Source organism: Mastigoproctus giganteus, chromosome 4 (genome assembly GCF_048544385.1).
Source record: "Mastigoproctus giganteus isolate SK-2022 chromosome 4, ASM4854438v1, whole genome shotgun sequence".
NCBI classification, from domain to species: Eukaryota; Metazoa; Arthropoda; class Arachnida; order Uropygi; family Thelyphonidae; genus Mastigoproctus; species Mastigoproctus giganteus.
This window is the reverse complement of record NC_143578.1, coordinates 153,411,545-153,425,469: the sequence shown is the minus strand read 5'-3', so window position 1 is coordinate 153,425,469 and position 13,925 is coordinate 153,411,545. Positions and strand designations below refer to the sequence as shown.

The following is a 13,925-nucleotide window of genomic DNA, read 5'->3' as shown; positions in this document are numbered from 1 at the left end:
CGTTGCCATGCATTTTGCCGAGAGCTGTAGTTGATAATGTAGAGTAACTCACTAATATGAGACCCCAACTATAATTTGAAAACAAGAGCCATTCAACAAATTTCAATGTGATTTTTATGTTCAACAGCATAAAATTTGTCAAGATTGAGTATTTTCGTTTTCGTAACATTTTATATGTTGACAGCTGTAATCTATAAAATATAACCAAAAACTATGCTTGAATATATATTTGTTCACAATATTAGCCTCAAGTTTTGCATCTACAAAGGCAAATCATATATTATTCAAAAGGTTTCAACCAGGAAATGAATTTATGATATTCACCAGTATCTAATGAGCTCATTTTTAAATATGAAGTTAAGTAATTGATGGGTTTCTGCAAGTGACAAACTGAAATTCTAAATCACGATATTATAAGCATATTGATAACAGTGGAACCAGTAGTGTAATGAATGAAAGAGTTTCATGCATTTATTTATTATTTTGGGCATATGTGATTAAATCCAGATGCAGATTTTTTTTTTTCTGTAACGATTTACTTGATTCTTTTGTCAGAAAAATTGAACAAAGTGATGTGTGAGAGAGATAAATAAAACAGCATATCACTGGGAATTTACTGATTAATAAATTAACGTTATTAATCACTGACCATTATACTGAAACCTTAATTTTTGACCTTTATAAACAACCTACACAACATTCTGCAATCCACTTAGAATGCAAATGTGACAGACAAGGCAGCCCCAGTCCTTTTCCAACTATCCCATTTTCCTGATAGGAGTCACTGAAAATGAAAGAAAGAAAATCTGTATTTGTCCTACCAAATATAAATGTAGTACATTGGTAAGAGACAAATTCCCTTCATGGCAGAAAATGCTAGAGCATTAGCATAAAAAGAATAGCTAAAATTATTTTGCGATAATGGAGAAGAAAGTGAAAGAGAAACTGTTGAAGCTAAAAGTAAATAAAGAGTCCATAATAGCTAAAATATAAAATGAAAGTCTCTTCACTACATTTCTGTCTAGAGTCCTTTCAGTTGTAGTAAAAAGTTCAGCTTAGCATGACATCTACTTAAACAACCTCTCCGAGATATACACTCGTTCAAATAATTACACACATTTGCACACACAGTTGTTGACAGAAATACACAAGACTGCTAGGCAACAGTAGCCTCAGCAAACCACACCATGGTTTGTCCTCTATACTTCTGATCTTCTACAAGCTTATCAAAGTCAATTCCCATATGTGACAAGCTGTGAATTGACTGCAACACTGGCTGGTAAGAACCTGTCAGCCATCTTCAGTCTGTTGCCTATCATCCTCAGGGATTTCATGCCTCTTAAGGCAGATGGTGGGATGTGCTACTCACATAGCTACCAGAAGCAAGGTGAAGAAATCACACTAGTCATCATCTCTATTGCGGTTAACAATTGTTTCCAGGCAATGACATCTGGTGAATGCTGTAGTTTAAGCCATTCAGCAAGCTGCACGGGCCTTAACTGATGGGGGAGACAGTGTTTATTGTTGGCCCACTTCAACAGCCAGAATTCAGTCACATATATTCTCCTAATGGGTGGCTGTGACACTCAGCACCATACAATAGAGTCAAATACACTCTGGTTCTTATATGTTGTGCAGTTGTAGTTTCTTTCACATGCAAGAGGTGCTGTTTGGTTGTCCAACTTAAAAAGTTTATTCTATTTACAAGCATGTCAATATGCAACATGAATGTAAGACTAGTGGCTACTTTCTGCAGGACCAGTGCTTTTTTGCTTTTGGGAATGCTGATCTGTTGTGGGCATGAGTGTAGGCTTTACATTAGCATTAGCATTAGTAGAGGCATATGATGCAAGAAAGCAAGCTTATTCAGCATCAGCCAAAAAAAAAAAAAAAAAAAAAAAAAAACACCCATTTCACCCCTCCGTTCGCTCGAAATGCCTGTCCAGTTGAGCCTTGGATTTGTTTGGGCTATCAACTTCAGCAACAGGTGATGGAGGTCTGTTCCACCAACCAGCCACCCGCTGGCCAAGGACGAATTTCCGCACATCTGTCTGGCATCCGTCCTTCCTCAATTTGAATTTGTGCCCTCTGGGCTGATTGTTCTGAGCAGGATGAAGAATCACATTGGCATTGAGCGTGCTCAAACCATTCAAAGCCTTATACACCTCTGTCGGATCGCCTCGCCTCGCCGGTGCCTGGTCTCCAGACTCTGTGATTTGCAAAACTTGGGCCTTTCTTTGTAGGAGCAACCCTTTGTTCCATTCACTAATCTTGTTGCCCTTCTCTGTGCCATTCTAGCAGCTCTGCATCCTTCTTGAAATGAGGCTCCAGACCTGTGTACAGTGCTCAAGATGTGGCCTAACCATTGCCTTGTACAAGGGAATAGTCGCCTCCTTGTCCCTGCTAGAAGGGTTCCTGTATGTTGTTGACAGGACACCATGAGCTGCTCTTGCAGCTCGTCTGCACTGCTCAGAGAACTTCATATCTGCCTGCACAATTGCCCCCAGGTCCTTTTCGTTCTCCGCTGCTGTCGGTGTGGTGCCGCAGAGTTGATGCGTTGCTCTGGGGTTGCTGTTTCCCATATGTAGTGCTTTACATTTGTCAATGTTAAACTTCATTTGCCACCTCTCAGCCCATGTGTTCAGCCTTTCTGGATCCTGTTGCAGCAGCGTAGCATCAGTGGTGTTCTTAACAACCCTGCCAACCTTTGTATCATCTGCAAGCTTGGACGTTGAGCTTGATATCCCATCATCAATATCATTCATAAACGCCGAAAGCAACAACGGACCCAGCACTGAACCCTGAGGAGCTCCACTAATAACATTGGTCCACGTTGAGCAGTGTCCGCTAGTTAGTTGAGTGTTTGATGGATCTGTCATTTAATTCTTTTGAGAGCATCAGCCCTGTTCTTCAGGCTCTCATATTTTCTTATCAGAACACTGAATTTGTGCTTAATCATTCTCTTGTAACAAAAAACACGCATAGGCATCCCTTTGAGTGCATCATGCCCCACTACAGTTAGATTCCAAATATGCAACAAGTAGTGCACTTTATAGAACCTTGATTCATAGGAGAACTGCCCACAGTAGTTCTCCCTCAAGCCAAAGCATTCCCACTCCTTTGAACTATTTGCTTTGCTACTCTAGTCTTTGGTATGATTGTAGTGTAAATTTAAATTCAAAATACCATAAACTAAGCTATGTAAGTAAAATATTAACATTACACTACACATCATTATTCCCAGTTGTACAATAGTATATTCTGCACTATAAATCTACATTATGTTATTTAATCACATTATAAAAACACTTTCATTTTGTTATAAATTTATCCTTTACAGATAATAAAAACAATTCTATTATTAATTTTAATATTAAATAGTGTTTATATCATTCTTTTATCAGTGTAGTAAACACTGAACACTGGCGGCAGATTTCTCTCCTGCTTCCTCTGACTCATTTTTTAGCATTTCTAAGGCCATAAGAAATAGTTTCACTTACTTGATCAGATGAACACAAATAATAACTGCACTATAATTTTAAACAAAAAGGTAACAAAAACCATTTATTTTTAAGTAATAATACTTAGCAGTCAAGAAATAAACCATTCTAACAGTTTATGCACTATGATAAGCTAAATTTTGGTAAATGAGCATCGTATCACAAACCATTTACCAGTTTCTTGTTCACATTCATAATAAGTAAGAACAAGGATTATAAATTTGTATTTCTCAAACTATTGATGTCCTGTCATAAAAGGCATCTCTAATCCAGTGACTAGTGTGTTCTCATAGCCTATTGTTCTCTGTTCCCTGCCCTCAGTTCTCCATTAATCACTAAATTTTATTGTCGAAAAAAAAAAAAAGTAGCTTACATTTCTAATGATTTCTCTTTAGTGCAACCTGAATGAATTTCTTGATGTGAAATGCTTCTTTTATTTTTTATTTGTTCCCCCCTACCCCCACCATTACTACAAATTCCTATCACTTTATGTCTGGGTCCCCCCAGTATATGCTCTGCTCATTCAGATTCTTGGTTTTCCCCTTTTAGTCATGTGTTTGTTTGTGTGTTCCAAATTGCATCCCTTCTCACCTATGTATACCTTACCACATTTAAACTTATTTTTGAATATTATAAACTTGTGTCAGATCCTTTGAGTAAACTCCCCATTTTTTTAATTGCTTTAAAGATCACCATAGGTTCATACTTTTGCAGATTCTTTTTAGCTTTTTTGTCAATGCATTTTATGTATGGAATCACTACCACTCTTTTGTGATCCGTATTCCACGTTGTGTTACTGTTGTTGGAATATTGATTTTATCTATGATTTTTTTTTTTTTAATCCCAAATTTTCAGACAACCAAATTGTTAACGTTTTGTTAATATGTATTTTAATGCTTTTTGTGCTATGATTAGACACACACTATTTGTATCTGTCTATTGCTTTGATTCTATCAGATTCCTGTAAACTTCTCACCTTAGGCTGTCTTTCTTGTTAATTACTGGAATGTCCAAGAAAGGCAGTCTGTTACTGACCTCACTCTCCAGCTTAAACTTAGTAGTATGTATACATATATATACATATATGATGAGTGCTTCTTAGATATTTTTTGAATTTAAATGATTTGTCCTGCCAGTGTTCCAAATTATGAACACGTCATCCACAAAATTAACCCGCAGAGAAGGCCTTAAAGCTGCCTGCCAGATTGCTGCCCACTCAAAGTTCTCCATGAACAGAACCACAGTAATTGGTGATAATGGATTTCCCATGCAAAGGCCTGTCTTTTGTGTGTATATTTTATTTTCAACCATAAAGTAATCTGGTTTGAATGATAATTTGATGAGATGTACAAGGTTACTATCGGTTAATATCTTTATTTGTTTCTTCAGTTTTTCTTTCTATAATATTGATAGTTTGGTCTACTGGGATGTTATTAAGCATAATAACATCCCAGTTTACAGCATAGTTTTGTTAAGGGAAAGTCTTGCTTGACCAATTTGATTGGATACTATGATGTGGTCACAAAGGAACTGGATGCAGGGAATAACTTTGATGTTGTATATTTGGATCTTAGAAAGGCTTTTGATACTGTTGCACATGGAAGACTGCTGAACAAATTGGAGCAGTGTGGCATTGGAGACAAATTGCTGCTATGGATTAAGAGATGGTTGAGTGGGAGAAGACAGAGAGTGGTAATCAATGGTCACTGCTCATCATGGACTAATGTTGAGCAGTGACCATTGATTACCACTCTCTGGTCACTGCTCATCATGGACTGGTGTTATTGGTGGAGTCTCTCAGGGTTCAGTGTTGGGTCCGTTGTTGTTGTTTTCTGTGTATATGAATGATATTGATGATGGTATATCAAGCTTAATGTCCAAGTTTTCGGATAATACAAATGTTGGCAGGGTTGTTAAGGACACTAATGACAGTGTGCTGCTGCAGCAGGGTCTGGAGGAGTTGAGCAGATGGGCTGAGAGGTGGCAAATGATAACATTGACAAATGTAAAGTGCTGCATATGGGAGGCAGTGGCCCTAGAGTAGCGTGTCGGCTCTGTGGTGCTGCACTGACAGTGGTGGAGAATGAGAAGGACCTGGGGGTAATTGTGCAGACGGTCTGCAAGAGTACCTCATGGTGTCTTGTCAGTGGTATACAGGAGGTTTTCTGGCAGGGATGGGGAGGTGATTGTCCCCTTGTATAGGGCAATGGTCGGGCCCCCGCCTTGAGTGCTGTGTGCAGGTCTGGAGGCCTCATTTTGGGAGGAATGTGGAGCTGTTGGAGCGAGTGCGGAGAGGGGCAACAGGATTGGAATGGAACAAGGGGTTGCTCTCATGAAGAAGGGCTTGAGTTTTGCAAATTGCAGTGTCTGGAGATTGGGCACCTGCGAGGTGATCTGGTTGAGGTGTATAAAGCTTTGAATAATGCTCAATGCTGACGAGATTCTTCCTCTTGCTCGGAGTGATCACCTGAGAGGGCATAGATTCAAATTGTGGAGGGGCGGATGTGTGGAGGTTTGCCTTTGGCCGGTTGGTTGGTGGAACGGACTTCCATCCTTTGTTGTGGAGGTTGATGGCCTAAATAAATTTGAGGCTGGGCTGGACAGGTATTTGGAAAGAATGGAGGGGTGAAATGGGAGAGTTTTTTTTTTTTTTTCCTTTGGCTGATGCTGCATAATCTTGCTTTCTTGCATCATGTGTCTCTACTAATGCTAATGCTAATTCACATCAAAAGTTGCTAAAATATCCCCATTTTTTTTTGTTCCTATTTAATGGCTGATGAATTCCTCTGAATTAATTATTGTGTTCTCCAGTGGTGATGAAAATTTTGCCAGCAATTTGGTAAAATTTTGTACCAGACCAAACTTATTACTTTCAGTGGGCCTTGTGGGTTGCGCTCTTAATTATTTGCCTTTTCTAGCTTTGGTCAGGTCTTTCTTAATGTTTCTCCTATATTCCCTGTTGTATAATATGGTTTTTTATTTAGTAATATAATCTGCTCTGTTTAATGTGACAGTGGTATTACCTTTATCTGCTTTTATTTTGTTTTAAATTTTTTTTAACACCTCTGTTCTTCTGCTAAGTTAGCTTTATATGCTAAATTAGATAATATTTATTTAAACTGTGCACCACTTCTACTCTAAGGTTAGCTTTATCTTATTGCTCATTCTGTTGTTAACCTCTTTTTCTATCGCTGCGATGTAGCCAATAAATGAAAAATTTCTTGACGGCATGCTAAATCATTAACCCAGCACTAAAATTTATTTATTATTCTTAAATTTATCAAAAATGATTTATTTTAATTTTGTAAATTAAAAATATTTTAATATTTATTAAAATATTATGCTGTAAAAAACTGTAAAGCATTCGCTGAGCCTTGCTTGAGTATTCAGCATCAGTAATTGAAAAATAATGCAAAAAAGCAAGCTTATGCATTATTGGCCGATCCCATCTAAATATTAAAATATTATGCTGTAAAGCATTCATTGAGCCTTGCTTGCGTATTCAGCATTAGTAATTGAAAAATGATGCAGCAAAGCAAGCTTATACATTATCAGCCAATCCCATCTAATAATTTGACATTTTACTCCTTTAAACTACCCACTTTTACAACACCATTGGATGTTTGTTCCATCAAGCAATTACTCTTTGGCTGCAGGCAGGTTTTTGCTCATCTGTCCTTCACTCAACCATTTCCAGTTTAAATTTTTGTCTCCTTGTCTGAGAAATAGAATGCCATTGCATTTAGTTTATTCAACTTATTTTAAACCAAACAAGTTAGTGCATAGCATCATGTTAGTTACATCTCATATTGTGACTGCCTTCACGAGTTGCCTTGATATTGCACTACTTTGAATAAGCAATGCTTCGCCAGTGGAGAGGACATGTTGCTTTTTCTTGGCGGATGCTGTCACCCGGATGGAGCGGTTTCGAAGCTTGTTGGCCTCTCATCGGTGGGTGGGTGGGTGCCCTGGTGGTGCAGTGGGTGACAACCCAGTTATGAAGTATAACTCCACAATATAAAAGATGCCAGGCAGTGTGCGACAGCAAACACTAAAAACAGTTTAGAGCTGAACGCTTCAGGCTGCGGGAGGTTTACTAGTCTAACAAAAATTTATCCCCAGGGGCTCACATCTGGTGAGTATGGGCTTGGCATACCCAGGGTCCTGAGCTGGATATCATCATTCTTCTCTTCTTGGTGATTCCCTTCTACTTCTATCTCTCTCTCTCTCTCTCTCTCTCTCTCTCTCTCTCTCTCTCTCTCTCTCTCTCTCTCTCTCACACACACTCTGGGTAACTTGGGAATTTTTTTTTTAGCTGGTGCAGCATAAGCCTCAGGCTTCCTTGCACTATATGGCTAGTAATAATAATAATAATAATAATACTTGAGTCCACAGTTCTTCATGAATTTATCTGAGACCTTAATATTCCATTCTTTTAAGTAATTCATTTTTAACGATTAGCAGAAAACTCTACAAACTTAATAAAAATATTTTTATTTTATTAATTTTTTACCTTATAAGCATTAGCATTAGTTGAGGCATATGATGCAAGAAGGCAACCTTATACAACATCAGCTAAAATCAGCTTTAAATTTATTTAAGCTATACTTCCACAACAGATGGAAGTCTGTTCCAGCAATCAACTACCCGCTGGCTAAAGTCAAACTTCCGCACATCTATTCTACAACAGTCTTTCCTCAATTTTAATCTATGCCCCCCCTTAAGTTCATAATCTCAGCAAGTGGAACTATCCCATCAGCATTGAGCCTGCTCAAACCATTCAAGGCCTTGTAAACCTTAATCAGATCACCTCACAAGTGCCTGGTCTCCAGATGATGTAACTGACAGAATTTAAGTATCTCCTGGTAAGAGAACCCCTTTGTTCCTCTCACCAATCTTGTTGCCCTTCTCTGTACTTGTTCTAGCAACTAAACATTCTTCCTAAAATGAGCCCTCCAGACCTGTATACAGTACTCAAGGTGTGGCCTGACCATTGCCTTATACAAAGGTATAAGCAACTCCTTGTCTCTGCTAGCAAAATTCCTATATATGATTGACAAAATTCCATGACCTGCTCTGGCAGCCCATCTGCACTGTCAGAAAACTTCATATCCAACTACGTAATTACCCCAGGCATATTTCATTCTCCACCTCCCCGAGTGTAGTACCAACAGTTGGTACGAAACATACCAACTGCATATGAGTTACTGCTACTCATATCATAGTAATCCAAGAGAAACTCAAGAGTTTCTCTTGGGTTACTGCTACTTGGGTTAGCAATACTTTGCATTTGTCAATATTAAACTTCAGTTGCCACTTCTCAGCCCATCTACCTAACTTTTCTAGATCCTGTTGCAGTAGCATACTGTCTTTACTATCATTAACAACCCTGCCATCCTTTGTATCATTTCCAAACTTGGACATTAAGCCTGATATACCTTCATCGACATCATTAATAAATAGACAAAACAACAATGGGCCCAGCACCAAACCTGGGGTACTCCACTAATAATATTACTCCACATAGAGCAGTGGCCATTGATTACCACTCTATGCCATCTCCCACACAACCATCCCTTTATCCATTAGCATTAGCATTAGCATTAGTAGAGGCATTTGATGCAAGAAAGCAAGCTTATGCAGCATCAGCCAAAAAAAAAAAAACCCACTTCCACTTCACCCCTCTGTTCGTTCAAAATACCTGTCCAGCTGAGCCTTAAACTTATTTAGGCTATCAACCTCCACCACAAGGGATGGAAGTCTGTTCCACCAACCAACCACCCGCTGGCTAAAGGCAAATTTCCGCACATCTATCCTACATCTGTCTTTCCTCAATTTGAATTTATGCCCTCTCAGGTGATTTTTCTGAGCTAGAGGAAGAATCCCATCAGCATTGAGCATGCTTAAACCATTCAAGGCTTTATACACCTCTATCAGATCACCTCGCTGGTGCCTAGTCTCCAGACACTGTAATTTGCAAAACTTAAGCCTTTCTTCGTAAGAGCACCCCTTTGTTCCATTCACTAATCTTGTTGCCCTTCTCTGTACTCGTTCCAGCAGCTCTACATCCTTCTTGAAATGAGGCCTCCAGACCTGTATACAGTACTCTAGGCGTGGCCTGACCATCGCCCTATACAATGGAACAATCACCTCCTTATTGTTGTTTTGGTAATTGTAAAGTTGTTTTGGTATTATTGTTGTTTTGGTAATAAAGTTTAACTGCTGCCACTCTTTGTCCCTTTGGTAAATGATAATCTTGAATAAAATTATATTTCAAATGTGAAACAGAAAATTAGAAAACAAAAAAAATTAATAAGAACAGAAAAAAAAAAAAGCCAAAAAAGCCAAAGTTATTTGAAATAAACATTTCAAGTATAAAAAAAAAAAAAAAAGGAATTATTTTTAGACCATCCTGTGTATATATATATATATATATATATATTTGTGGGTTTTTTTTTTTTTTTTTTTTTATGAAAACCTCAAACACAAGAGATATCAAAACATATAGTACTTAGTACCATCCATGGGTTGAAGGAGATGGGGAGGGAGGAGATGTCGGAAACTTTGCTCTGGTGACTAAACATGGGTTTCACCACTTCAAGCCTCCAATTAGCAAAGTGGTGGTGCTCATAAGCGCCTATTGTTTTCACTGTGGTCTTCCATTCAACAGCTTGACTCCCACTGGATGATTTTTCATTAAAGTTTTAATTTTGTTTTCTTTTAGAAAGGTTTATTGAGCTATCCAAAATTTTTTTAAAATTATGCAAATGGTAAAATAGAAATCCGGCAATTATTATTTCTTTTTCCATACAATTTGTATGTAAAAAAAATAAACTAATAGATTAAATGGCATTTTAATGCAGTACTGCTGGCTTTACAAAGTTCATGCATGCATTGTGTGTGTATTGTTATTTGTTTCATGATTGTAGTCTTGCTTGTGTAGAGTATATGGGATAAGAGTAATAAATATTATTCCTATTACTCTTAATTATTAGTTTTATTAAGTGTTCTATAAACTTGACAAGGATTAACTGTATTTATTTTTTATTTCTGCTAATCACAGATAAAGAAAAAAAATTGAATGCTCATGAAAGGTGATGCACCTATATACATTTCAGGCACATAGTCTTTGTGAAATATTCAAAGAGTGCTAGATTTCCAATAATTTTGAATTTATAAGGCTCTAATATATTTGTAGCGAATTAAAATTATATAAAATATCTATTTGTTTATTTGCAATAATATTTAGTTCACATTAAAACTTAAAACTGCTTTACTTCCTCTTTTTCCAGATATCTAATTCAGTGCTTGAAAACTTTTTGAGTCAGATTGTTTCAGGTTATGGAAAACACAAAAATCCTTACCATAATGACATCCATGCAGCTGATGTCACACAGACCGTCCATTATATGCTCTGCCAGGAAGGATTAGCGGTAAGAATGGATTCTTAACTTTTTTTTAATATTAGTAACCAGTGGCATAATTACTGGGAAGTAGCTGGAATAGTTTGTTCTGACCATACGATTCAGAGGGATGAAAAATTTATGAAATTGAAATTAAAAAATGAAAATTTAACAATTTAAAATATGGGAAATAATTTTAAAATGCAGGAACAGAATTAAGTAATAAAAACACTAACAGGGAGCTAAATAACGTTTTAATAACTCAGAGAAAAGTGGAGGAGAAATTATTGAAGTTAAGAAAAGTTAAGTTAAGAAATTGTTAAACATAAGAAAGGCACTTGGGGTGCATAGGATCTATCCAGTTAGTCTAGTCATTAAGTGAGAGAAACTGTGACAAGCAGTAAAATTGCTGTAAAATAAGTGATATAATGTTATTGGAGAAGAGTCAAGCAAGCTGCTGAGGCCAAAGGAAGAACATTCTCGGGGGAGTAGGGTGCATTATCCCTTTCGGAACATTAACAAGACCATTTTTACACTAATCCCCTTGGAGGAAGAAGTACTAATATCTCCCCAGTTTACAAAAGAGATATGAAAGAGGTGATAAGCAACTATAGACTGAATTTTGAAATATGTAGTTAAGGGTACAAAACAGAACCTCTTGATTCTGAATTATCTCCAAATTTTTAATGCTTGTACGGAAAATTTATTTTTGTTAATCAAGTGTTCAGGTTAATTCATCAGTATTATAAACAGGTACTATTTCAAATGTATTTAGGGAACTTTTTTTTTTTTTTTTTATGAAAACCCCAAACACAAGAGATATTAGAACCTATAGTACTTAGTACCGTGCTTGGGTTGGAGGTTGAGAAGATATTTGTAGACATTAGACTTGAACTTCAGTAGACTGTAATTTTCAGGAAAGACAAAGGAAGGAATGTTGTTCCAGAAAACGGCAGTTGAATGAATAAATGAGGACGATGAAAAGTTGGTTCTGTGAGTTGGAAGTTGGACAGTAAATGGATGTTGGCTGATGGCGGCACGTGTTTGGACTGTTTTTAAAAAGAAAACGGGAATTATAGAAGCCAATTCAGAAGAACAGTGCCCATGGAAGTATCTGTAGAAAAGGCATGCAGCAGAAACAGTACCTCTATGAGACAGCAAGTGGAGAGACTCTGTTAGAGATGACTCATTAATTAACCTGACTGCTCTCTTTTGAATGGAAGCTAGAAGCCTGAGAGAGGTTTAGAGGCATTGCTCCAGATGTGGGAACAATATTCCATGGTAGGGCGGATTTGCGATTAGTACAGAGTGAACAGCTGTTTTGAAGGAAAGTAATGCTGAGAGCGAAAGAGAAAACCAAGTTTTTTAGATGCAGAGGAAGCAATATTTGTAATGTGCTTGTGCCAAGAGAGATTAGAAGTCAGAGTAATCCTCAAAAGAGATATATCAACTTGCCTAGAAATTGGAGTGTCACCAAAGATAAGCAAAGGAGCAGAAGAATCCTTTTTGCAAGATATAAGACAAGACTGAGTTTTAGAAGGATTGAAATCAACTAAGTTGTATTTGTCCCACTAGAGATCGGCATTTAAGGAATTGGTAACGGATATTCGAGAAGCTGAAGCTGATTGAGCAGGGCAAGGTTTCTGAAAATGGGAAGTGGAATGCAATGTGCTATCATCGGCAAAACTATGGATAGGATTTCCATCCAATGGAAGAATGTCATTAATGTACAAGAAGAAAAGAGTGGGGGGAAAGAACTGAACCTTGGGGGACACCAGCATTAGTGGAGAAGTTAGAAGACAGAGAGCCATCTACCATCACCCTCAGTGAGCTATCAGAGAGAAAGCTGGATAACCAATTACAAAAAACATTTGGCAAACCATAAGATGGAATCTTGTTTAGAAGACCTTTATGCCAAACACAATAAAAAGCCTTTGAGATGTCAAGAGCAACTACTTGTGTTTCACCGAACTTTTCCATTGAATTTGTCCATAAGTGGGTAACATAAGCCAGAATATCACCAGTGGATTGGCACTGATGGAATCCATGCTGGCGATCATAGATCAGGTGGAAGGTTTCTAGGTAGTTTAAGAGTTAGCGGTTAATTGATTTCTCCATTACTTTAGAAAGAGTAGAAGTAATTGCAATGGGATGATAATTGGATGGGAGGGATTTGTCACCCTTTTTAGGAACTGGCTGGATATGAACAAATTTCTAAGCAGAAAGAAAAACACCTTTGGAATAAGAAAGTGAAAAAAGGCGGCAAAAAACCGGAGTAAGTTCAGGTGCACAGGTTTTGAGAACAAGTGGAGAAATACCATCAGTACCTGGTGCTTTCTTAGCATCAAGATTCATCAAAATTCTTCTGACATCCTTCTGATGGAAGACCCCAGGAGGCATTAAATGGAGCATGTTGGGAATGGTGGGAGGTGTTTTACCAAGATCATTCATACATGAGATGGAAGAAAAATGGGATGCTAGCAGGTCAGCTTTATCCTTGGCCAAAGTGACAACAGAACCATCTGGTTTTGACAGAGGTGGGAGCAGAGATGGGCAAAAGTTGAGGGCAATATCTTTGGCAAGAGACCAGAATGCTCATCTACCTTTAGGCAAGAAGCAAGTTTTGTATTCTTAGCCAGTTCAAAATCTACTCTGGACTGATTAATAACTGCTTTACAATTGTTGCGAGCTTTGGTGTTGGTAGAAAATGAAATTGAAGAATTGGACACAAGTCAATCACGATATGCAACATTCTTCTCCTGAATGGCCTTAGCACATTTATTGGAAAACCAAGGTTTAGATAAAGGACAAGATTTTAAAGTGGAGTATGGGATAAAGGATTCCATTCCTACAAGAATAATTTCACTGACACGATCTGAGTAAACATTGACATCAGAAGTTTTGAAACAGTAGTCTGACCAAGGAAAAGAAAAGAAATTTTGCAGGTCATCCCATTTTGCATTCTTGTAATGTCAAACAACACGAGGTTGGGAATAGCCATGAGATAAAAGCTCCATTTGAG

The 13,925-nt window shown here is 37.6% G+C and overlaps 1 protein-coding gene across 3 annotated transcripts in view; it reads left to right on the top strand.

The window, feature by feature from the left end:
* The window catches only part of LOC150087125 (dual specificity calcium/calmodulin-dependent 3',5'-cyclic nucleotide phosphodiesterase 1A-like), a 769,106-nt gene that overhangs the window by 613,181 nt on the left and 142,000 nt on the right, over positions 1 to 13,925 (top strand). For all 3 annotated transcript variants that reach the window (XM_090371825.1, XM_090371826.1, XM_090371824.1), the window contains exon 9: positions 10,793 to 10,933. In XM_090371825.1, coding sequence (XP_090227951.1) covers positions 10,793 to 10,933 — 141 coding nt within the window. The remainder of the gene's footprint in view (positions 1 to 10,792; positions 10,934 to 13,925) is intronic.